At 63.5% G+C, this 23954-nt stretch overlaps 3 protein-coding genes across 13 annotated transcripts in view; 1 reads left to right on the top strand and 2 right to left on the bottom strand.

Moving 5' to 3' along the window:
• The window catches only part of SMARCA4 (SWI/SNF related, matrix associated, actin dependent regulator of chromatin, subfamily a, member 4), a 31621-nt gene extending 18311 nt beyond the window's left edge, over positions 1 to 13310 (bottom strand). For 8 of the 11 annotated variants that reach the window (XM_066986482.1, XM_066986484.1, XM_066986486.1 and 5 more), the window contains exons 1-12: positions 13152 to 13310; positions 9963 to 10038; positions 7300 to 7534; positions 6150 to 6282; positions 4975 to 5361; positions 4057 to 4155; positions 3361 to 3619; positions 2211 to 2337; positions 1935 to 2108; positions 1040 to 1213; positions 779 to 946; positions 491 to 541 (exon numbers count right to left, since the gene is read on the bottom strand). In XM_066986482.1, the coding sequence (XP_066842583.1) occupies positions 491 to 541; positions 779 to 946; positions 1040 to 1213; positions 1935 to 2108; positions 2211 to 2337; positions 3361 to 3619; positions 4057 to 4155; positions 4975 to 5361; positions 6150 to 6282; positions 7300 to 7521 (1794 nt within the window). In that variant the 5' untranslated portion in view covers positions 7522 to 7534; positions 9963 to 10038; positions 13152 to 13310. The remainder of the gene's footprint in view (positions 1 to 490; positions 542 to 778; positions 947 to 1039; positions 1214 to 1934; positions 2109 to 2210; positions 2338 to 3360; positions 3620 to 4056; positions 4156 to 4974; positions 5362 to 6149; positions 6283 to 7299; positions 7535 to 9962; positions 10039 to 13151) is intronic. The other 3 variants (XM_066986489.1, XM_066986490.1, XM_066986485.1) reach the window with 2 other exon arrangements.
• A 2605-nt stretch (positions 13311 to 15915) lies between these two features.
• On the bottom strand, positions 15916 to 17783 carry TIMM29 (translocase of inner mitochondrial membrane 29). Its single transcript, XM_066986502.1, has 2 exons — positions 17666 to 17783; positions 15916 to 16546 (listed from the first exon to the last, which is right to left on the bottom strand). The coding sequence occupies exons 1-2, from the start codon at positions 17724 to 17726 to the stop codon at positions 15948 to 15950; spliced, it is 660 nt and encodes a 219-aa protein (XP_066842603.1). The 5' UTR covers positions 17727 to 17783; the 3' UTR covers positions 15916 to 15947.
• Positions 17784 to 17912: 129 nt separating this feature from the next.
• On the top strand, positions 17913 to 23606 carry YIPF2 (Yip1 domain family member 2). The gene is given in 9 exon segments (XM_066986497.1): positions 17913 to 18041; positions 18738 to 18826; positions 18896 to 18976; positions 19085 to 19172; positions 20717 to 20833; positions 20921 to 20980; positions 20983 to 21083; positions 21895 to 22077; positions 23396 to 23606. Coding segments are annotated over 9 exon segments (855 nt in total). The 5' UTR covers positions 17913 to 18016; the 3' UTR covers positions 23507 to 23606.
• Positions 23607 to 23954: the final 348 nt, after the last annotated feature.

The raw sequence follows: 23954 nt of genomic DNA, 5'->3' as shown, positions 1-23954 counted from the left end.
TCCCTTGGAGGTGTTTTTACGGCTTCACCCGAGCGTGCTCTGCGATTTCGCGTGCGTTCATCCCCACCGCGCAGGCCCGGGGGGAACCTTCAGCCCATGGGGGGCACGCAGGCAGGACCCCGAGCGCAGCGGGGACAAGAAGCCCCCCACGTTTTGGGGCAGAGCGAGGCGACGTGGATCCTAACCCCAGCTGGCCAGCCGCAGCTCCCCCGGGGGGGACACCACGCTCCCAGACGCCCTAAAAACCGACCCGCCCTCCCCTCCAGCAGGGTCAGAGCCTGCCCCACAGCTCTGCGCCGCCCTGTTAGGGCTGATTTATGTCGGAGGCGGTCAGAGGGCTCTCTCTCTGTCCATCCTGGCGCGCGTTTTGTTTCGGGAAGCCCCGGTTCGGCCGCCCGCCCGGGCGCCGCAGCCGGCTCCCAGCACCGGGAGGATCCAGGGGTGCTGGATCCCGCGCCTGGCAGAGCGAGGAGCGAGTCCCCGGGCTCACCTCGCCGTCCGGCCCGATGGCGGGGGTCTGCCCTTCTGCGTTCTCTGCCTTCTGGAAGAGAAGAGGGAGACGGCCGTTAGCGACCCGGCACGGGGGGGAGCAACGGAACTGGAGCCCCCAACACCCACGGGGGTCGTGCGGCCGCCCCGGTGCGAGCAGAAAAGGGGGGAAGGCGAGCACGCGGAGCCAGGGCGGCTCAGCCGCAGCGCGGTTTGGAGCTGAATTCCTGCCCCAAACGCCCCCTGCTTCAGCCCGACCCCCCCGCCGCTCGCCTCCCTGCCAGCTCACCTTCTTCTTCTTCTTCTTCTTCTTCTCCTTGGCCACCTGGGCGGCCTTGTGCTGCCGCACCAGCTCCGTCAGGTTGGCCACGTACTCGTCCGTCTGCTGCAGCAGGTAGGCCAGCCGCTTGTCCTTCTTCTGGTCGATCAGCTTGCGGTACCCCTCCTCATCCTCAGCCTGGGGAAGGGCAGGGATTCAGCGCCCCGCCGCCCGGAGGAGCCCGCGGGGGGGTTCCTCCCCCCCCCCGAGCGCTCCCCGGCAGAGCCTCACCATCAAGCGGCGCATCCGCTCCTTCTCGATCCTCTCGTTCTCCTTCTTCTGCTCGCGCTCGGTGTTGGCGTGGTAGGTGGCCACCGCCTTGGTGAGCTTCTGGATCTTGCCCGTGACGGAGCGGTGGTACTCCTTGAAGTCCTTGGCGTGCTGGAGGATGCTGTTGAGGTATTCCTGGGGGGAGAGGAACAACAACGGGAGCGTTGAGAGAGGCGCATCGAGTCCTCTGAAGCCGTCGGTCTGACGCCGCGCGCTTAGCGAGGCCGATTCCTCTAATATTTACTAGAAATCTTCCTCTTTTTGGCGCAATCCCCTTAAAAAAAAAGGGAGGGAATGCCCTAAAACTTTATTTTCCCTGAATTTTATTTCCCTAAAAGGGTCCAGCGGAGGGCCACAAAGATGACATGGGGCCTGGAGCATCTTCCCTGTGGGGAAAGGCCGAGAGACCTGGGGCTGGTCAGCCCGGAGAAGAGAAGACTGAGAGGGGATCTCATCGACGTGGATAAATACCGGAGGTGTGGGAGGCAGAGGGATTTGGCCAACCTCTTTTCAGTGCTCTGTGGGGACAGGGACAAGGGGCAACGGCCACAAAACGGAGCCCGGGAAGTTCCGCACCAACACGCAGAAGAACTTCTTCACGATGAGGGCAACGGAGCGCTGGGACAGGCTGCCCGGGGAGGTTTTGGGGTCTCCTTCTCTGGAGATATCCCAGGCCCGTCCGGACGCCTCCCTGGGCAGCCTGCTCCAGGGAACCCGCTTTGGCAGGGGGGCTGGACCCGAAGATCTTCCGAGGTCCCTTCCAACCCCTTCGATTCCGTGTAAAATACCCCTCCCGGTGCACTCCGGGCACCCGGCCCCCCCCGGCGCGGCGCCCGCGGAAGGCGCCGGGCCCCACCTGGTGCTTCTGGCGCCGCTTCCGCTCCTGCTCGATCTTCTGCTGCTTCTCCAGCTTCTCGGTGATGCGAGCCTCGCGCAGCGACTGCCGCTTGCTGCGCTTGTAGGCCTTGGCGTTCAGGGCCGTCTCCAGGGCCGTGTCCCGCCGCATGCACACCACCACTTCCTGACGCAGCTTTTGGGGAGGAAGATTGGGGTTTTTTTTTTGTTTTTTTTTTAAGGGGAATCGGCTCCCGGCTCCCCCTCGCAGCCGGTCCCCCCCTGGCAGACCACGTACCTGTCTCTGGAAGTTGAGCAGCCGCAGCGCTTTGAGCTCGATGGTCGCTTTGGTTCTCAGGTCGCCGGCCAGGGAGCCGGGAAGGTTTTCCAGCTCCTGGATCCGGTGAGCGATGCGAGCCTGCAGCCTGCGGGGGGGAACGAGACGGGATTTAGGGGCACGGGGCAGCGAAGCGACCTCGGGCACGCGCTTTTAGGCCTCTCCTGACGAGGCTGGCGGATACGACTCCGATTTATTGGGGCTTTATCTCGGGTGAGACGGAGAGGCCCCAGAGGGGATGCTTGGGGTCTATCCTAAAATGTGGTGGGGCTCCCTGGAAACCCTAAAACGTGGTGGGGTTCCCTGGGAACCCTAACATGTGGTGGACCCCTCTGGAAACCCCAACGTGTGGTGGAGCTCCCTGGAAACCCTAAAACATGGTGGAGCTCCCTGGAAACCCCAAAACGTGGTGGACCCCTCTGGAAACCCCAACGTGTAGTGGAGCTCCCTGGAAACCCCAAAACGTGGTGGACCCCTCTGGAAACCCTAACATGGCGTGGAGCTCTGGAAACCCTAAAACGTGGTGGAGCTCCCTGGAAACCCTAAAATGTGGTGGAGCTCTAGAAACCCCAAAACGTGGTGGGGCTCCCTGGGAACCCTAACGTGTAGTGGGGCTCCCTGGAAACCCCAAAACGTGGGGGAGCTCCCTGGGAACCCTAAAACGTGGGGGAGCCCTCTGGAAACCCCAACGTGTGGTGGAGCTCCCTGGAAACCCTAACGTGTAGTGGGGCTCTGGAAACCCCAAAACCTGGTGGGGCTCCCTGGAAACCCCAAAACCTGGTGGGGCTCCTTGGGAACCCCAAAACCTGGTGGGGCTCCCTGGGAACCCTAACATGGCGTGGAGCTCTGGAAAGCCTAAAATGTGGTGGGGCTCCCTGGAAACCCCAAAACGTGGTGGAGCTCCCTGGAAACCCCAAAACGTGGTGGGGCTCCCCGGAAAGCCAGAGGCTCCGTGTGAAGCCTCAGGAGCCCCGAGGCCACCAACCCCCCCGGTGTCCCCGCACACCTCTGCACCTCCCGCGTCAGGAGGAGGCAAAAACACCACGGAATCGCCGTGGCGCCCCCCCGGGAGGCCAAAACCCCCCCGCGGGAAGCGAGGGGGGAGCCCTACCTGTACTCCCTCTCCTGCAGGATCTCCACGGGGTCGAGCCCCCGGGGTTTCTGGATGGGGGTGATGCGGTTCTGCTTCTGGTGCAGCTGCACCATGGGGGCCGGCTGCGCCGGCTGCCCCGGGGACTGTGTCTGGGGCGGCATCACGGGGGAGGCGGCGGGGGGCACGGCCGGGGGTGCCGGGGAGGGCCGGCCGGTCGGCTGGGGGGGGATCAGCTTCTGAGGTGTGCTGGTGGGGGCTGCAGCATTCGCCAGTGGGCCTGGGGGGGGGAAAAAGAAGGGGGAGAGGTCAGGGAACGAGCTGGGACGAATTAAACCCCCCCCCCCCCCTCAGGGTCCCCTCCCGGGCGAGGGGCAGCGGTGGGGCGCGCGCAGGGCCCGGCGGCGGAGCAGGTCGGTGAATTCTGCCCCCGTCACACGTCACCAGGCCCTAAAATTACGTTTTTTTGGCCACCCGAAGCCTCCCCACCCAAGGGGGGGCGTTAAACTCGGAGCAGCCGGCCCCAAAAGCACGCGGAATGGTCAAGAAGAAGAACAAGGTGGAATCTGGGGGGGGCAAGGGGGCTCCTCGGGGGGTCACAGGAGCCCCTCGGGGCTGCCAGAGGGCTGTGCCCCCCCCCGCAGGTCGCTTCGTTAACCGCCGGCCCCTAACGAGCCCTCGGTTCCGGCAGCGTTTTGGAGGCGGCTGCGCTCTCACCTTCAGGCCAGGGCTTGGGGGGGCCGCCCGGGGGCTGCCCAGGCATTCCTGGGGGAACTCCTGAGGGTCCGGGAGGGGGCATGTTGGGCCCTCCTATACCTGCAGAGAGCCAGAAACACACAAAAAAAGGGAAAGGGGAGGAAAAAAAACAGGTTAGGATTTCCGTCTCTGTGTTTATGGGGAGCAAAGCTCAGCCTGCTGCTCCCAGGGAAATTAAACCCCGGGGGGGTCAGAAGTGGTGCTGGGGGGGGGGGGGGTGAACGAAGCCCCCTGAGAGCTAACGGCCGCGATGGGGAGCAGCAAACCCAACCCAAGGGAGGGGGCACGTTGGGCCCTCCTACACCTGCAGAGCCAGAAATACACAAACAAAAGGGAAAGGGGAGAAAAAAACCACGTTAAGATTTCCATCTCTGTGTTTATGGGGAGCAAAGCTCATCCTGCTGCTCCTGGAGAGCTGAGGCGGAGCAGGATGGGGAAATTAAACCCCGGGGGGGTCAGGAGTGGTGCTGAGGGGGGATGAAGGAAGCCCCCCGAGAGCTAATGGCCACGATGAGGCTGGGTTGAGGAGCAGAAAATCCAACCCAAGGGAGGGGGCACGTTGGGCCCTCCTCCACCTGCAGAGCCAGAAATACACAAAAAAAAGGGAAAGGGGAGAAAAAAAACACGTTAAGATTTCCATCTCTGTGTTTATGGGGAGCAAAGCTCATCCTGCTGCTCCCGGAGAGCCCGAGGCGGAGCAGGATGGGGAAATTAAACCCCGGGGGGGTCAGAAGTGGTGCTGAGCGGGGTGAACGAAGCCCCCCGAGAGCTAACGGCCGCGATGGGGAGCAGCAAACCCACCGCGGGGGCGAACCCGAGCCCGAAGCGGGGTCCCGGGAGGGGACGCCGGGGGGGATGGTTGCCGCGAGGCGGGCTCACCGTGAGGTCTGCTGTAGTTTGGAGGCGTCGGTCCCGGTCCGGGCCCTTGCACCGGCCCCGCGGCGGCCACGGAGGGTGGAGGTAGCGTGGGCAGCTGCTGCTGCATGCCGGGCAGCGGCCGTTTGCCCTGCACGGCCATCTGGAGGTGCTCGGGGAGGGGCTGGCCCCGGGCCAGCATCTTGTAGGCCATGATCTGGGCCCGCAGCTGGTGCAGCTGGTTCTGGTTGAAGGGGGTCGGCCCCCGGTTCTGCTGGCCCAGGGCCTGCGGGTCGGCGCCGTCCAGCGGGACCCCCGCGGGGCCGGAGGGCAGCGGCGGGGCGGAGGCCGGGCCGTTGGCGGGCACCGGGCTCGAGGCGTGCTCCGAGCCCCCCAGGGGAGAGGGGTAACCTGGGAGGAGAGGGGGATGTTATACGGGGGGGTTGGGGGGGGGGGGTGGTTGTACAAAAAGGGGGGCGAAAGGTGCGGAGAGGGGGGAAAAAGGCACGGGGGGGGGGGGGCGAAAGGCGGGAGGGGGGGGGGCAAAAGGCACGGAAAGGGGGGCAAAAACCGTGAGAAGAGGGGCAGAAGCCATGAGAATGGGGGGCAGTAGGCACAGAAAGGGGGGGGGGGCAGAAGGCAGGAGAGGAGGGGCAGAAGCCATGAGAATGGGGGGCAAAAGGCAGGGAAAGGGGGGGGGCAAAAGGCAGGGAAAGGGGGGGGGGGGGGCAAAAGGCAGGGAAAGGGGGGGGGGCAAAAGGCAGGGAAAAGGGGGGGGGGGGGGGCAAAAGGCAGGGAAAGGGGGGGGGGGGGGCAAAAACCGTGAGAAGAGGGGCAGAAGCCATGAGAATGGGGGGCAAAAGGCACGGAAAGGGGGGGGCAAAAGGCAGGGGGGGCAAAAGGCACGGAAAGGGGGGGGCAAAAGGTGGGTGGGGGGGCAAAAGGCACGGAAAGGGGGGGGCAAAAGGTGGGTGGGGGGGCAAAAGGCGTGGAAAGGGGGGGGCAAAAGGCACAGAAGGGGGGGGGGGGGCAAAGACCTTGAGAAGAGGGGCAGAAGCCATGAGAAGCCCCCATGAGAAGCCATGGGGGGCAAAAGGCGCGGAAAGGAGGGGGGGCAAAAAGGGCTGACCGACGGTCCCGTCCACCCCCCAGGAAAGGCGGCTTTGCCCTTTTCTGCGGGTTTTCACCCCGAAACCCACCTTGCGAGTGCTGGTCCATGGGGCTGGGGGGGGGCCCCATGCCCGCGTGCCCACCGGGCCGCAGCCCCATGCCCTTCATCTGGCCGTAGCGCGGGTCGTCGGCGATGCCCTTCTCGTGCATCGAGTCCATGGGCTGCAGGGGAGAAGAACGGGCCCTAAATCCTCCCCCGAGGAACGAAACCGAAGAGTTTTGCCCCAAAACACGGCAGCCGTGCCGCCCCGGGAGGTCGGAGGGTCGCGGAATGGATCCAAGGTCCTCGAAACCGAGGTTTTTCCACCAGAAAAAGCCCCCAGAGCATCCTTGATCCCCCCCCAAAAAAGGGACGGAACCCCCCAGGGCATCCCTGATCCCCCAAAAAAGGGGATGGAAGCCCCCAGGGTGTCCCCCATCCCCCCCAAAAAGGGGATGGAAACTACCAGGGCATCCCTGATCCCCCCAAAAAAGGAGATGGAAGCCTCCAGGGGAACCCCAATCCCCCCCAAAAAGGGGATGGAAACCCCCAGGGCGTCCCTGATCCCCCCAAAAAGGGGATGGAAGCCCCTAGGGTGTCCCCCATCCTCCCCTAAAAACGGGATGGAAGCCCCCAGGGCATCCCTGATCCCCCCAAAAAAGGGGATGGAAGCCCCCATGGCGCCCCTGATCCCCCCCAAAAAAAGGACAGAAGCCCCCAGGGCATCCCCTGATCCCCCCCAAAAAGGGGACGGAAGCCCCCAGGGCATCCCTGATCCCCCAAAAAAGGGGATGAAAGCCCCCAGGGCAACCCCAATCCCCCCCCCCCAAAAAAGGGGATGGAAACCCCCAGGGCATCCCTGATCCCCCAAAAAAGGGGACGGAAGCCCCCAGGGGATCCCCAATCCCCCCCAAAAAGGGGATGGAAGCCCCCAGGTGTCCCTGATCCCCCAAAAAAGGGACGGAAGCCCCCAGGGCAACACCGATCCCCCCCCAAAAAGGGGATGGAAACCCCCAGGGTGTCCCTGATCCCCCCAAAAAAGGGATGGAAACCCCCAGGGCATCCCTGATCCCCCCAAAAACAAGGGCATGGAAGCCCCCAGGGTGTCCCCCATCCCCCAAAAAACAGGATTGAAGCCCCCCCCCCCCCCCCCCCTCAAAAAAAAAGGGCACAGAGCCCCCCCGGGGCCGCCCCCTCACCTTGTGCATCTGGTGCATGTTGTCCTGAGCGTAGGGCCCGGGCCCTTGGGGCGGCAGCGGGTGCCCGGCCGAGGGGGGGCCGGGGCTGGGCCCCATCATGCTGTGAGCGGAACCGGGCGAGGGGCCGGGGCTGGGGCCCAGCATCGCGCCCGGCGAGGGGCCCGGGCCCGGCGAGGGACCCGGTCGCGGCGTGCCGCCCATCGGAGGGTCCGGGGTGGACATGGTCAGCGGGGGCCTGCCGCGGAAGAAATGGCGTTAAGGGGGGGGGGTGGCGTGGCCCCGCTAACGAGGCCGGGCATCGTTAGGCAGCAGGGAAGCCCCGGGGAGCGCCCTTCGGGGATTTGGCACACGGGGAGCGAAATCGATTTAAGTCGGTCCCAGGCACGTTGAGCTCCCCCCACCCCCAAAAATCTGCCCTCAGGGCCGAATCGGCCGCTTTAGGCGCGGGGGGGGGGGGATGCAAACGCAGGAGCCGAGGAGGCAGGGACGCCCTCCGGCCGCTCTCACGCCGCTCCCGGCCCCGACGGAGCGAGAATTTCCCGTTGGGGGCACAGAGGATTTCCCCCCGGGCACAGGGCAGCGGGGGAAAAGCGGGCGCCCGGCCCCGCGGCGCGCCTGGAAACGCGTGGGGTGGGCGAGGAGAGAGCCCAAAACGGGACCGATCTCACCCAAACGGGACCGCCCCGCCCCAAAAAAGGACCAGTATACCCCAAAATGGGACCGATATCCCCCAAAACGGGACCGATCCCCGCAAGTAGAGCAGCCTGCGCCCCTCCTGCAGCCCCAAAATGGGACAGATTCCACCCGAACGGGACTTATCCACCCCAAAATGGGACCAATATCCCCAAAAACGGGACCAATGTCCCCCAAAACGGGGCTGATCTGCCCCAAAACGGGACCAATATCCCCCGGGAAAACGGGGCTGATCTGCCCCAAAACAGGACCAATATCCCCCAAAACAGGACCAATATCCCCAAAACGGGACCAATATCCCCAAAACGGGACCAATATCCCCAAAACGGGACCAATATCCCCAAAACGGGACCAATATCCCCAAAACGGGACCAATATCCCCAAAACGGGACCAATCTCACCCGAACAGGACTGATACCCGCAAGTAGAGCAACCTGCGCCCCTCCCGCAGCCCCAAATGGGACTGATTCCACCCAAACGGGACCGATCTGCCCCAAAATGGGGCTGATCTGCCCCAAAACAGGACTGATCTCACCCAAACAGGACTGATCCCTGCACGTAGAGCAGCCTGCACCCCTCCTGCAGCCCAAAACGGGATGGATTCCACCCAAATGGGACCGATCTGCCCCAAAACAGGACCAATATCCCCCAGAATGGGACCAATATCCCCCAGAATGGGACCAATCCACCCCAAAACGGGACCAATCCGCCCCAAAACGGGACCAATCCGCCCCAAAACGGGACCAAACCCTGCAAGTAGAGCAGCCTGGGCCCCTCCTGCAGCCCCAAAATGGGACCAATCTCCCCCCAGATGGGACCGATTTCCCCCAAAATGGGACCGATCCTTGCAAGTAGAGCAGCCTGCATCCCTCCTGCAGCTCCAAAACAGGACTGATCCCCCCAAATAGGACCAATCTCCCCCAAAAGGGGACAGATCGGCCCCAAAACGGGACCCATTTCCCTCAAAACAGGACCGATCTGCCCCAAAACGGGACTGATATCCCCCAAAATGGGACCGATCTGCCCCAGAACGGGACCAATCTGCCCCAAAACGGAACCCATTTCCCCCAAAATGGGACCGATCTGCCCCAAAATGGGACCCATTTCCCCCAAAACGGGACCAATCTGCCCCAAAACGGGACTGATATCCCCCAAAATGGGACCCATTTTCCCCAAAACGGGACTGATATCCCCCAAAACGGGACCGATCTGCCCCAAAACGGGACCGATCTGCCCCAAAACGGGACCGATCTGCCCCAAAACGGGACCCTTTCTCCCCAAAACGGGACTGATATCCCCCAAAATGGGACCCATTTCCCCCAAAACGGGACCCATCCGCCCCAAAACGGGATTAAGCCCCAAGCTGAACTGAGCCGGCCATGCTGACTTCCCCTTACCACGAGGTTTTTGGGAACAGAAAGGGGAACAGGCGGGGGTTTGCTTCGCGGGGCCGGGCCCGGAGCCCCCCTCGTTAGGGACTAATTACAGCGGGGGGCGCTGAGGGGGGGGTTCTCCACTTAAAAACGGGGCTCCCGAGGGTCCTGAGCTCCGTGGTCGTCACCCTGAGGGGGCAGAGCGGGAGGGTTGGCCCCCGCGGGACGAACTGGGGACGATCCTGCGGGATTCGGGTCCGAGGGGGCTGTTAAAATCCTAATTAACACCCTCATTAGCCATTAAAGCTCAGGACCAAGGGCGCAGGAACGACAGCTGCCTGCCGGCGCGAGGCCGGGCGGCTCCGTTTGGGGTAATTTGGGCAGTTTGCGGGTGTTTGGGCGCGCGTTTTTGTTTCCGCGTGGGAAAGCCACGAGGTTTTGGGGGAGCTCGGGCGGTTTTGGGGGCGCTCGGAGCTTTACGGGCGCCCCCGAGGTCAGCCCGGTGGTAAATCGCTCGTGGGGACGCAAATCCTACGTATTTTCCCCCAAAATTCCCTTTCCCACTTGTTTCCCCTCCCCCCAGAGGACAGCACGTACCTACGGGCATGGAGCTCCCCGAAATCCGCCGGGGCTGGGGGCGGCCGAGGCCTCGGGGGGAGCCGTCAGCGCAGCGCTGCGGGGAAAGGAGGGTTTGGGGGGGGCTAATTAGCGGGGTGGGGGGTTAATTAGGGGGGAATTAGCACTGACAGCCCCCCCGGGGTCGTTAAGGAGATGGGAACTTCGCCGGCGTCTGCGCAGAAACGCGGCTCGTGGCTCGGTAAAGAGAAAACAGGGGGGGGGTGGGGGTAATTAATTCCTTGATTGCAGGGGGGGGAAACGCTGCCTTAATTACTCGACCTCATTTGGGCCAGGGCAGCTCGCTCGCTTCCCCCATTAACGAGGGTTTCAGCCCAGTTTCCTCCCACTAACGAGGGTTTCCAGCCTGTTTTTAACGAGGGTTTCCAGCCCAGTTTCCCCCATTAACGAGGGTTTCCAGCCCAGTTTCCCCCATTAACGAGGGTTTCCAGCCCAGTTTCCCCCATTAACGAGGGGTTTCAGCCCAGTTTCCCCCATTAACGAGGGGTTTCAGCCCGTTTTCCCCCATTAATGAGGGTTTTCACCCCGTTTTTCCCTACTAATGAGGGTTTTCAGTCAATTCCCCCCTATTAACGAGGGTTTCAGCCCAGTTTCCCCCCATTAACGAGGGTTTCAGCCCAGTTTCCCCCCATTAACGAGGGTTTCAGCCCAGCTTCCCCCCATTAACGAGGGTTTCAGCCCAGCTTCCCCCCATTAACGAGGGTTTCAGCCCAGCTTCCCCCCATTAACGAGGGTTTCCAGCCCAGTTTCCCCCATTAACGAGGGTTTCCAGCCCAGTTTCCCCCCATTAACGAGGGTTTCCAGCCCAGTTTCCCCCATTAACGAGGGTTTCCAGCCCAGTTTCCCCCCATTAACGAGGGTTTCCAGCCCAGTTTCCCCCATTAACGAGAGTTTCCAGCCCAGTTTCCCCCATTAACGAGGGTTTCCAGCCCAGTTTCCCCCATTAACGAGGGTTTCCAGCCCAGTTTCCCCATTAACGAGGGTTTCAGCCCAGTTTCCCCCATTAACGAGGGGTTTCAGCCCAGTTTCTCCCATTAATGAGGGTTTTCACCCCATTTTTCCCTACTAATGAGGGTTTTCAGTCAATTCCCCCCTATTAACGAGGGTTTCAGCCCAGTTTCCCCCTATTAACGAGGGTTTTCAGCCCAGCTTCCCCCATTAACGAGGGTTTCAGCCCAGCTTCCCCCATTAACGAGGGTTTCAGCCCAGCTTCCCCCCATTAACGAGGGTTTCCAGCCCAGTTTCCCCCCGTTAATGAGGGTTTTCACCCCATTTTTCCCTACTAATGAGGGTTTTCAGTCAATTCCCCTCTATTAACGAGGGTTTCAGCCCAGTTTCCCCCATTAACGAGGGTTTTCACCCCATTTTTCCCTACTAATGAAGGTTTTCAGCCCATTTTTCCCTATTAAATGAGGGTTTCAGCCCATTTTTCCCTATTAAATGAGAGTTTCAGCCCATTTCCCCCTATTAATGAGGGTTTCAGCCCATTTTTCCCTATTAATGAGGGTTTCAGCCCATTTTTCCCTATTAATGAGGGTTTCAGCCCATTTTTCCATGGTGTAACACCGGGGGAGACACCTGCGGTCACCGAGCGCGAGGAGCACGCTCGCGGTTCGTGGCCTCACACCAAATTTAGCCGAATTTGCAGCTTTTTGGGCAAAAAAATAAAGAAAACGGGCAAAAAGCCCCCGGGGATCGGCAGGAAGGGGGCGATGTGGCGCCCAGTTGGGGTAATTTGTTATTTTGTTTGTTTTTTTTGTTACCGTTTCTGGTGTTTTTTAATTAAAAAATCACCGCTGTGGTGCTGAGGGGGGTGTCTGGGGGGAGCTCGGTGCGAGCTTTGTATGAGCGCTAATGAGCAGGGAGCTAATGAGGGGGGGGGGCGAGGGCTGAAAGGGATGGAGCGAGCTGCCCCCCCCCTCCCCGGGGCACAAACCCGCAGGAAATGGAAGAAAGAAGAAAAAAAAATACCAATAATTTTGGAGGATTGGAGGGAGGTGGCCCTGGGGGTCCACAGGTGAGGCAGAGACCCCAAAATGGGGGGGGCGCCACCCCAAAACCTGAGGGGGGGGGGGCAGGGAAGCGGCACCCTCCTGAAGGGTGGGCAAAGCCCAGGTGGGAAGGATCCGGCCCCGGGGGGGCGCCCACAAAGAGAAACGGTGAAGGGGGGGGGGGGAAATGGGGGGGGCACAGAACTGGGGGGGCACCGCAGAGCCCCAAAAAGCTGCTGTGGGGTAGAGGGGAGATGGAAGGGGGGGGGGATGGGGCTGAGAATGGGGAAGGGGGGGGTCTGGGAAACGGGGGGATGGGGTTGAACACTGGGGGGGGTGGAGGAGGAAGACGGGGGGGGGAATCCGGGGAGGTTGTGGGGCACAAAGGGGGGGGGGGGGGCACAAAGGGGATGGGGGCGGGGCAGGGAACCAAGATGGGGGGGGGGAAATTAGGTGGGAAAACAAAGGGGGGGCACAAAGGTGGGGGGGGCAGAAAGGGGGGTGGGGACAAAGGGGAGGGCAGAAGGGGGGGGCAGAGGGAAACCAAGATGGGGGGCATGGGGGGGACACAAAGGGGGGGGGGGGGTGAAGAGGGGGCAGAAGGGAGGGGGCATGAAGGGGGGGGGCCGGAAAGGGGGGGGAGCCAAGATGGGGGGCATGGGGGAGACACGAAGCGGGGGGGCACAAAGACTGGGGGTGAAGAGGTGGCACAAAGAGGGGGGGGCACGAAGGGGGGGGAGCCAAGATGGGGGGCGGGGGGGGGCACGAAGATAGGGGAGCACGAAGATGGGGGGGTGAAGAGAAGGCACAAAGGGGGGGGCAGAAAGGAGGGGGGGAGCCAAGATGGGGACATGGGGGGGGGCACGAGGGGGGGGGGCCACGAAAATGGGGAGTAGAAAGGGGAGGGCAGAAAGGGGGGGGCACGGGGGGTGTAGCAGGAAGGGGGGGGCGAAGAGGGGGCACAAAGGGGGCTGGGAGCGGGTTGGGGGGGGCACAAGGGGGGGGGGAAGGGGCAGCTCCCCCGCCCCCCCCCCAACAATGGGCAGCGCGGCCTGCGGCGCCGTGACCCTCGCGGGCCGCCGTACCCCCCCCCACCCCCCCCTCGCCCCCCCCCCAGCCCCCCTCCCGTCCCCCCCGAACCCCCCCCCCGGCCCCTCACCGCCGCCGCCGCCGCCCGCGGGCCCCATCCCCGCGGCCCGCCCGGAACAAAGGAGCCGCCGCCGCCGCCGCCGTGTGAGGAGCGTCGGGGACGCGCCCCCGCCTCCCCCCCTTCCTCCTCCTCCTCCTCTCCCCTCACGGGCACGCGCGCGCCCAGTGCGCGTGCGCGCCGCCTCGCGCGCCCCCTGCCGACCAATGGCGAGGCGGCCGGCCCGCGCCTCCCGCCAATCGGGGCAGGGCGCGGGGGGCGCGCGCCGGCCCCTCCTCCCCCCTCCCCTCTCATCGCCGAGCCGGCCAATAGGAGGAGGTTGAGGCAAAGGAAGGCCCGCCCCTCCCCGCCCGCCCGCCCAATAGGGAGGCCGCTCTCCGGCTCGCCTCCGCCCGTCCGTCTCCCCGCCGCAGCCAATGGGGTGAGGCGGAGGGGGCCGGGGGGCGGGGGGCGCGTGCCTCGCGCCTCGTGCGCGCGCCGAGGGCGCCAACGGCTCCGCTGCGCCCCCTCCCCTCCCCGGCGCGCGCATGCGCAATGGCGGAGCCACTGCGGCGAAGGGAGGGGGGAGGGGGGGCTGTGGGGGGAGGGGGCTGGGAGATGGGGGCCGTGAGGGGAGCTGGGGGGGGGCTGTGAGGGGAAGGGGGTCTGGGGGGACCTGGGGAGGGGGCTGAGGGGAAGGGGGCCGAGGGGAAAGGGCCCTGAGGGGAAGGGGCCCTGGGACGGGGCCTGGGGGGCTGGGGTCTGTGGGGGGCCCTGGGACGGGGTCTGGGGGGTTGGGGTCTGTGGGGGGCCCTGGGACGGGGTCTGTGAGCCCAGCACAGCCCAAGCAGGGAGCGCGATTTGCCCCCAAAACGATGCTTTTTTGTTCAACAAATCAATCGTGAATAGCCGTGGTGAAAGCCCGGCGTCGCCGCCAGGCAGAAAACTTCAGCGCCGCTCCCGGGAGAGGCCGGGGCGGACGCGGGTTTGGGGAGGAAACGCAGCTGTTTGGGCAAAGTCTGTGGGAAAAGCAGGAGCGGGGTCCCAGCGGGGCCAGCCGAGGGGCACGGCCAGCCAAAAAACGCTTTTTTTTTCCCCTCGTTTTCCACCAAAAGCTTCGCTGCGCATCAAACGGCGCCCGGGGAAAGCCGCCTGGCACAAAATCCTCGTTTTTCTCCTCAATTTCCGACCCAGGCACCGACGGACCTGCGTCGCCTCCTCGAGGAGCCGCTTCGGGCGCTGCCGTCGCCTGTCCCGGCCTCGTGTCAAAAAACCCCAAATATGTAAAATCCCCCCCAAAAATACCCCACGGCACCGCTTCCTAACGGGCCCGGCGAGGAACAATTAAGCCTGGCAGCAACGGACTCGCGTTCTTTGGCACCAGCCCCTGCCCGGCTCTAATTAGCAGCGTTATTAATTAAGCAGGGCCGTGTCCGCCCCACGCGTTCCCCCAAAAATGCCAAATTCCATTTTTTCGCCCTCTTTTTTGCCTACCGGCGCTTAATTACGACGGGCGCTGCGGTCTCCATGGCGACGAGACCTCGTTAAACCCAGCTCGTTTGGAGAACGGAAAACCCTAAAAAAAAACCAAAAAACCCTAAACCCCCCCAAACCCACCTGAGCGCCGCGGGGGTTGCGCCACAATCACCAGATTCACCAAAATCCCCCCAAAATGCGCTGCGGCCACGCCGGTGAGGCCGTTGAGGCAAAACCCCGCACCACCGGGGCCTTTTGGGGTGGTTTTAGCCGATTTTTTAAGGCAATTAAATGCTGCCCGTCCTGCCCCTGAGGATTTGGGGAGAAAAATGGGGAAAAAAAAAGTGGAAAAAATATAAAAAATAAAAGCATTCAAATACGTAAATAAATAAATAAAACCTCCCGGTTGCGCACGCAGCTCCACGGAAAACCCCGAGCATGGTGCAGCGATAAATAATTCATGGCGGCTTAATTAATGAACGGTTAATCGATAATTAGGAGCGGCCGCGCGGCGTTAACCCCGGGCCGGCAGCGGCACCTCGGGGGAGACGGGAGGAAAAGGGAAAGGAGGAAAAATTGCGAAAAATGGGGATTGTGGGGATTTGGGGTGGGACGGGGCATAATGGGGAGAGAGTGGAGCCGGTGACGTCAAAGCGGCTAAAAAATTAAATAAATAAATAAAAATAAAAGTGGGGGGATCAAAAATGGGGACGTGGAGTTGGGCTGGCCCCAAAATGGGGTAAAACGGAGTCGCTTTGGTGACATGAAAGTGGTTAAAAACAAAAATATGGACTTGGGGGGATTAAAAATGGGGGTAAGGAAAGGGCGTGGAGTTGGGGTGGCTCCAAAACGGGGTAAAATGGAGTGGATTTGGCAACACCAACGTGGTTAAAAAATAAAAATATGGGGTTGGGGGGATTAAAATGGGGGTAAGGAAAGGGGCGTGGAGTTGGGGTGGCCCCAAAATGGGGTAAAACGGAGCGGATTTGGTGAGATCAAAATGGCTAAAAAATAAAAATACGGAGTTGGGGGGATTGAAAATGGGGGTAAGGAAAGGGGCGTGGAGTTGGGGTGGCCCCAAAATGGGGTAAAACGGAGCGGATTTGGCGAACGGCGCAGGGACAAAAGAGCACGCCTTTGGGGCGAATTCGAGGCGATTGGGGTCAAAGGGCGCGGATTTGGGGGAAACCGAACGGGGTTAAAGCGAAGCGGCGTCGCCAACCCAACGGGCCCGCGGGCTGGGGGAGGACCCACGGTGGGGCGGCGCCGTGAGCCTCCGCGCCCCGAATCCCGCCGATTTCCCCCAAAAACGTGCCGGGGCGAGCCGCCGCCGCCGCCTTTATTGGCCCGCCGTCACGGCTCGGCGCCACGCTCGAGGTCCGCCAGCGGGACGGGGCGGAATTTCTGCAGGAAGAGCCGCTCGTTCTCCTCGGAGCGCAGCTGCCGGGCCTCCAGGCGCCGCAGGTGGGGAGGAAGGCTCCCGAACTCCTCCTCGTTGACGTCGCAGTCCCGCGTCCTCGCCTCCAGCACCCACCAGCGGCCCCAGAAGCCGACGTCGAGCAGGCGGCCCGGCAGCCGGGACCAGGGCGGGCGGAGGTGGGGGCAGCGGGCGCGGTACAGCGCGGCCGCCTCGTCGTAGGGCGCCTCGTACACCACGGCGGCCAGCACCAGGCCCCGGTACCGCAGCTGCCCGCGGTCGCGCCGCCGCAGCAGGCGCCGCACGTGCCGCTCGGCCTCGGGGCTGCGGGTGGGGGGGAGAGGAGCAGCAGGGCCCCCGCCGCCTCCAGTAAGGCCGCCTCGAAGGAGTCGGGGTCCGGCACGGCCGCCGCGCAGGCCAGGGCCCCCCAGCGCCGCCGCGGCCCCCGCCGCCCGCCACGGCCGCCGCCGGGCGCCGCGCGCCGCCTCCCGCGCCGCCTCCGCGTAGTCCCGCAGCAGCGCCCGGCACCAGCGGCCTGCGGATACGGGGAGGGGGGGAGAGTCAGTCGTGGCCCCCCCAAATCCTCACCCCCAAATCCTCACCCCACCATGTCCTTGCCCCCCAAATCCTCACCCCCCCAGATCCTCACCCCCACGTCTAGCCCCCCCATGTCCTCGCCCCCCAAAATCCTCACCCCCCCGTCTAGCCCCCCCATATTCTCACCCCCAAAATCCTCCCCCCATCATGTCCTCGCCCCCACGTCCTTGCCCCCCAAATCCTTGCCCCCCAAATCCTCACCCCCCAAATCCTCGCCCCACCACATCCTTGCCCCCAAATCTTCGCCCCCCCAAATCTTCGCCCCCCCAAATCCTCACCCCCCAAATCCTCACCCCACCACATCCTTGCCCCCCAAATCTTCGCCCCCCAAATCCTCACCCCCCACATTCTCGCCCCCCAAATACTTGCCCTCCCACATCTTTGCCCCCCAAATCCTCACCCCCCCACATCTAGCCCCCCATATTCTCGCCCCCAAAATCCTCACCCCCAAATCCTCGCCCCCCAAATCCTCACCCCACCACGTCCTCGCCCCCCAAATCCTTGCCCCCCCAAATCCTCCCCCCCATCCTCGCCCCCCTGTCCTTGCCCCCCCACATCCTCGCCACCCCAAATCCCCCCCCCCATCCTCGCCCCCCGCAAACTCCCTGACTGGGGGCAGAGTCCAGGCTGCCCCCCCCAGACCCCCTCACTAGGCCCAGGGGGGTCCAGGCTGCCCCTCCCCCTCCCCCTTTGGACCCCAAATCCCCCCCCCCGTCACCCCCAGGGGTGCCCCAGCTGCCCCCCCCACGGCCCCCCCAGCATCCCCGGGGGTGTCAGGGCTGCCCCCAGAGACCCCCGTTGGAGCCAGGGCTGGCCCCAGACCCCCCCCAGATGCCCCCCATTGCACCCAAGGCCCAAGGCTGGCCCCAAACCCCCCCAGACCCCTCCCCACTGCACCCAAGGCCCAGGGCTGCCCCCAGACCCCCCCAACCCCCCCAGTTGGACCCAGGGCTCCCTTCAGACCCCCCCAGAGACCCCCTTGGACCCAAGGCTGACCCCAAATCCCCCCCCAGGACCCAGGGCCGCCCCCAGCCCCCCGCCCTCCCCCCGCCCTCACCGAGCCGGGTCCCCGCCAGGCGCCCCCACGGCCCCCCGGCCCCCCCCCCAGGCTCCGCCATGGTCGCGCCGGATGCGGCCCCCGGCAGGGACCGGAACGTACCAAGGGGGGGGTGGAGGGGGGGACCGGAACGTACCAAGGGGGGGTGGTGGCGGGGGTCACCGGAACGTACCAAGGGGGGTGGAGGGGGGGACCGGAACGTACCAAGGGGGGTGGCGGGGGGCACCGGAACGTACCAAGTAGGGGGGGCGGGGGGGGGGCGGGGGCGGGCCGTACCATTGCGGCCGGGGGGGGGGGGGGCCGGGGGTGCCCACGTCAGCGGGCGGGGCCGGGCCGGGATCGGGCCCCGCCATGGCCGCCCCCGAGGAGCTCCGGGGTGAGTCCGGGGGGCGGGGCGGGAGGGACCTGGGGGGCACCCGGTACCGGGACCCCCACCCCGTACCCGGACACCCCCGGTACCGGGACCCGCCCCCACCCTCCGGTGCCGAGATCCCCCTCCGGTACCGGGACACCCCCGGTACCGGGACAGCCCCCCCTTACCGAGACCCCCCCGGTACCGGGACACCCCCCAGCACCGAGACTCCCCCTCCCTTACCGGGACCCCCCCCGGTACCGGGACCGACCCCCTTTACCGACCCCCCGGTAACGGCACAGCCCCCGGTACCGAGCCCCCCCGGTACCGACTCCCGAGCCCCCCGTATTGACACCCCCCCCACGGTACCGAGACCACCCCCCGGTATTGAGCCCCCCGGTCCCGGGCACCCCTCCCGGTATTGAAACCCCCTCCCGGCACCGAGACCCAACCCCCCCGGTACTATGACCCCTCTCCCGGTATTGAGACCCCCCCCCGGTACCGAGAACCCCCCGGTATTGAGACCCCCCCCCGGTACCGAGAACCCCCGGTATTGAGACCCCCCCCCCGGTACCGAGACCCCCTTCACTACTGAGCCCCCCTCCCGGTACTGAGACCGCCCCCGGTACTGAGCCCCCTCTCCCGGTACCGAGACCCCCCCGGTATTGTGACCCCCCCCCCGGTCCCGTCCCCCCCGGACCCATTCCTCACCTCCCCCAGGCCCGGAGGCAGCGGCCGTGCGGCTGCAGGAGGAGGAGGAGGAGGAGGAAGAAGAGGAGGCACCGGGGGACGACAGCGACCGGGCCGAGGTGAGGGGGTCCCGGGGGGGGGTCCCGGGGGGGGGTCCCGGGGCCGTGCTCAGCCCCGTCCCCGTGCAGCTCCTGGGCCGGCCGCGGCCCCCCCGCAGCTTCTGGACGCTGGAGTTCTACCGGGCCTTCTTCGACGTGGACACGCGGCAGGTACGGGGGTACCGGGGGGGCACGGGCACGGGGACCCCCCTCCAAGCTGGATGGGGGGGGGACACCCGCTGGGGGCGGCCCCCACCTCGGCGCCCCCGTCCCCCGCAGGTGCTGGACAGGATCCGGGGCTCGGTGACGCCGCTGCCGGGGAAGAATTTCGTGCGGCAGCACCTGCGGGACAGCCCCGACCTCTACGGTGAGGGGGGGGCGCGGGGACCCCCCGGTGCCCCCACGTCCCCCCGTCCCCATATTGCCACGTCCGTCTGTCCCCACGTCCGTCTGTCCCCATATTTCTGTCCCCACGTCCCCCCGTCCCTGTCCCCCGTCCCCCCGACCCCATATTTCTGCCTGTCCCCACGTCCCCCTGTCCCTGTCCCCACGTCCCCCGACCCCATATTTCTACGTCCCCACGTCCCCCTGTCCCACGTCCCCGTCCCCATGTCCCCATTTCCACATCCCCCTGTCCCCCATACCCCATATTTCTGCCTGTCCCCACGTCCCTGTCCCCGCGTCCCCCTGACCCCATATTTGTCTGTCCCCACATCCCCGTCCCATGTCCCGTCCCCCATCCCCGTGTCCCCTGTCCCCCTGACCCCATATTTCTGTCCCCACATCCCCCTGTCCCCGCGTCCCTTGTCCCACATCCCCGTGTCTCTTGTCCCACGTCCCCTTGTCCCCATATTTCCACATCCCCCTGTCCCCATATTTCTGCCTGTCCCCATGTCCCTGTCCTCCTGTCCCTATATTTCTGTGTCCCCGACCCCATATTTCTGCCTGTCCCCCTGTCCCTGTCCCCATGCCCCCCTGACCCCATATTTCTGTCCCCACATCCCCCTGTCCCCATGTCCCTGTCCTCCTGTCCCTATATTTCCGCATCCCCGACCCCATATTTCTGCCTGTCCCCCTGTCCCTGTCCCCATGCCCCCCTGACCCCATATTTCTGTCCCCACATCCCCCTGTCCCTTGTCCCACGTCCCCCTGTCCCACATCCCCATGTCCCCATATTTCCACATCCCCCTGTCCCCCTGACCCCATATTTCTGCCTGTCCCCCCATCCCTGTCCCCATGCCCCCCCGACCCCATATTTCTACGTCCCACGTCCCCCTGTCCCACGTCCCTCTGTCCCCACATCCCCATATTTCCATGTCCCCCTGTCCCCGTGTCCCCTGTCCCCGACCCCATATTTCTCTGTCCCCATGTCTCCTTGTCCCCATATTTCCACATCCTCTTGTCCCCCATACCCCGTATTTCTGCCTGTCCCCCTGTCCCTGTCCCCATGCCCCCCGACCCCATATTTCTGTCCCCACATCCCCCTGTCCCCATGTCCCTTGTCCCCCTGTCCCCATATTTCTGCCTGTCCCTGTCCCCATGCCCCCGACCCCATATTTCCATGTCCCACGTCCCCCTGTCCCGTCCCCCTGACCCCATATTTCTGTCTGTCCCCATGTCTCCTTGTCCCCATATTTCCACATCCCCCTGTCCCCCTGACCCCATATTTCCGCCTGTCCCCCCATCCCTGTCCCCATGCCCCCCCCGACCCCATATTTCCACGTCCCCCGTCCCCCTGTCCCCACATCCCCATGTTTCCACGTCCCCGTGACCCCATATTTCTGCCTGTCCCCGTGTCCCCCCGTCCCCGTATTTCCACGTCCCCCCTGACCCCATATTTCTGCCTGTCCCCCTGTCCCCACGCCCCCCCCGACCCCATTATTTCCGTGTCCCCCCCCTCCCCGTCCCCAGGCCCCTTCTGGATCTGCGCCACGCTGGCCTTGACCCTGACCATGGGCGGGAGCCTGGCCCAGCTGCAGGAGAAGCGCGCGGCCCCCTCCTACCGCTACGGCCCCCAGCTCCACAAAGGTGAGGGACCCCCAAACGCCCCCCAACCCCCCACACCCCCTGGGGACCCCCCGGGCCCCCCACTCCCAGCGCCCCCTCTCGCCGCAGCCACCGCCGCCGCCGCCGCCGTCTACGGCTACGCCGCGCTGGTGCCGCTGGCGCTCTGGGGGTCCTGCGGTGGCGCCGCGGCCCCGGGACCCCCGGGCACCCCGGCCTCCTGGAGACCGTCTGCGCCTACGGCTACTCCCTCGCCGCCTACGTCCCCGCCGCGGTGAGCGTTTTGGGGTGAAAAGCTGCTTTTGGGGGTCTCCAGCTCTGCCCTCACGCCAGTGCCCGCGGTGAGCATTTTGGGGCAAAAACCTGCTTTTTTGGGGGTGTCTCTAGCCCTGCCCTCACCCCAGTGCCCGTGGTGAGCATTTTGGGGGGGGAAAAGGTGCTTTTTTGGGGGTCGTGAGCCCTGCCCTCGCCCCAGTGCCCGCGGTGAGCGTTTTGGGGTGAAAACCTGCTTTTTTGGGGGGTCGCGAGCCCTGCCCTCGCCCCAGTGCCCGCGGTGAGCATTTTGGGGCAAAAACCTGCTTTTTTGGGGGTGTCTCTAGCCCTGCCCTCAGTCCCAGTGCCCGCGGTGAGCATTTTTGGGGGAAAAGCTGCTTTTTTGGGGGAAAAGCTGCTTTTTTGGGGGTTGCGAGCCCTGCCCTCGCCTACATCCCCGCCGCGGTGAGCATTTTTTTGGGGGGAAAAGCTGCTTTTTTTGGGGGTCACAAGCCCTGCCCTCACCCCAGTGCCCACGGTGAGCATTTTAGGGTGGGAAAAGGTGCTTTTGGGGGGAAAAGCTGCTTTTTTGGGGGTCGCGAGCCCTGCCCTCACCCCAGTGCCCACAGTGAGCGTTTTTTGGGGGGGGAAGCTGCTTTTGGGGGGTGAAGCTGCTTTTTTGGGGGTTGTGAGCCCTGCCTTCACCCCAGCGCCCGCGGTGAGCGTTTTTGGGGGGGGAAAAGCTGCTTTTTTGGGGGGGAAAGCTGCTTTTTTTGGGGGGGGGGGGCATGTCTGGATCCCTGCCCTGACGCCGCGCCCCGCTCGGTGCCCAGGTGCTGTGGCTGATCCCGGCGCCGTGGCTGCAGTGGCTGCTGCTGGCCGTGGCCGCGCTGCTCTCGGCCTCGGTGCTGGCGCTCACCTTCTGGCCCCCGCTGCGCGCCGGGGGCCGCGCCGCCGCCCTGCCCGTGCTGGGCGCGCTCGTGGCGCTGCACGCGCTGCTCGCCGTCGGCTGCAAGGTACGGGCAACGGGGACCAAAACGGGGGGGGGGGGGAGGGTAGCAGCCCCGCGGCCCCCCCTCCTCATCCTAACCCTAAACTAATTAAAATTTAAATTTAAAAAAAAATTAAAAACTTTTTAATTTAAAATTTTTAAATTTTTTAAATTAAAAAAAAATAATTTGGGGGGGGGGGGGGCAAGGTACAGGCAATGGGGACCAAAACCGGGGGGGGGCAGGGCAGCAGCCCCACGGCCCCCTTCCTCACCCTAACCCTAACCTAATTAAAACTTAAAAATTTTATTTCTTTTAAAACAAAATTTAAAAAATAATAAAATTCTAAGATTTTAAATTTTAAAAAATTTTAAATTAAAAAAAATAACTGAGGGGGGCAAGGTACGGGCAATGGGGACCAAAACTAGGGGGGCAGCAAGCCCCGCGGCCCCCCTCCTCATCCTAACCTAATCTCGTTAAACTTTAAAAATTTTATCTCTTTTAAAACTTTTTAAAATTAAAAATTAACAACTTTTTAATTTAAAATTTTTAAATTTTTAAAAGTTTTAAATTAAAAAACTTTTTTAATTTTTTTTAAAATTAAAATTCTAAGATTTTAATTTTTAAAAATTTTAAATTAAAAAAAATAACTGAGGGGGGCAAGGTACGTGCAATGGGGACCAAAACTGGGGGGGCAGCAGCCCCCGCGGCCCCCCTCCTCACCCTCACCCTAACCTAATTAAAATTTAATTTTTCAATTAAAATTCTAAAATTTTTAAATTTTAAATTTTTAAAATTAAAAAAAATAATTGGGGGTGGGGTGGGGCAAGGTATGGGCAAGGTATGGGCAACGGGGACCAAAACCAGGGGGGCAGCAGCCCCACGGCCCCCTCCTCACCCTAACCTAATTAAAATTTAAAAATGTTTATCTCTTTTAAAACTTTTTAATTTTTTTTTAAATTAAAATTCTAAGATTTTAATTTTTAAAAATTTTAAATTAAAAAAAAAAATAACTGAGGGGGGCAAGGTACGGGCAACGGGGACCAAAACCGGGGGGCAGCAGCCCCGCGGCCCCCCTCCTCACCCTCACCCTAACCTAATTAAAATTTAATTTTTGAATTAAAATTCTAAAATTTTTAATTTTAAAAATTTTTTTAAAATTAAAAAAAATAATTGAGGGGGGGGGGGGGGTGGGGCAAGGTACAGGCAACGGGGACCAAAACCAGGGGGCAGCAGCCCTCGGACCCCCTCCTCACCCTAACCCTAACCCGATTAATTTTTTTTTAATTTTAAAATTCTAAATTTTTTTAAAATAATAATGGGGGGGGGGGCCTTTTCCTCCCAGCTCTACTTCTACCCGCGGCCGCCCGCCCCGAGCCCGGTGTCCCCGCACGCCACGGCCGACGCTCTCCGCAGCCGCGCGCTGCCCCCGGCCAACGCCTCGGCGGGGGGGTGAGGGGGTCCCGCCGGGCGTCTGTGCCCCCCCCCCCCCCCCCCCCCCCCCCAATTCTCCTCTGTGCAAAGCGACGGAAATAACCGCGGGGCCGTGCCCACCCTCTGCTCTCTCCTGCCCTGGGGGTCCCGGGGGGGCGGGATGGGGGCGACGAGCCGGCACGCTCCTTGGAAACCCTCCCGTTTATTCGGTACTACAGCCGCTACTCCCGGGGGGGGGGGGCGGGGGGGGGCTGCGCCACCGCCTTCCCCCCCCACCCCCCCCCCAACTCCCCGAAGCCCGGGGGGTCCCTGGGGGGAGCCGCCGCTTTGCAAAGGAAAACAGAGAGAGGAGAGCTCGCGCCACGAGCGCCAGACGCTAACGGACACCAGCGCGGCCCCCCCCCCCGCCTCCCCTTTTGGGGCCAAAAGAGGAGCTTTTGGTACATTCATCCTTCTCCCGGGGGCCCCGT

The sequence above is a fragment of the Anser cygnoides genome, chromosome 34 (genome assembly GCF_040182565.1).
Source record: "Anser cygnoides isolate HZ-2024a breed goose chromosome 34, Taihu_goose_T2T_genome, whole genome shotgun sequence".
Classification (NCBI taxonomy): domain Eukaryota; kingdom Metazoa; phylum Chordata; class Aves; order Anseriformes; family Anatidae; genus Anser; species Anser cygnoides.
The sequence above is the reverse complement of the archived record's forward strand: the minus strand, read 5'-3'. Positions and strand labels throughout refer to the sequence as shown.

Coding starts and splice junctions, on each gene's coding strand:
- TIMM29 (XM_066986502.1), bottom strand. CDS start 17,726: ATGGCGGAGCCTGGGGGGGGGGCCGGGGGGCCGTGGGGGCGCCTGGCG. Junction 16,547..17,665: donor CCTGGCGGGGACCCGGCTCG/GTGAGGGCGGGG, acceptor CCGTATCCGCAG/GCCGCTGGTGCCGGGCGCTG.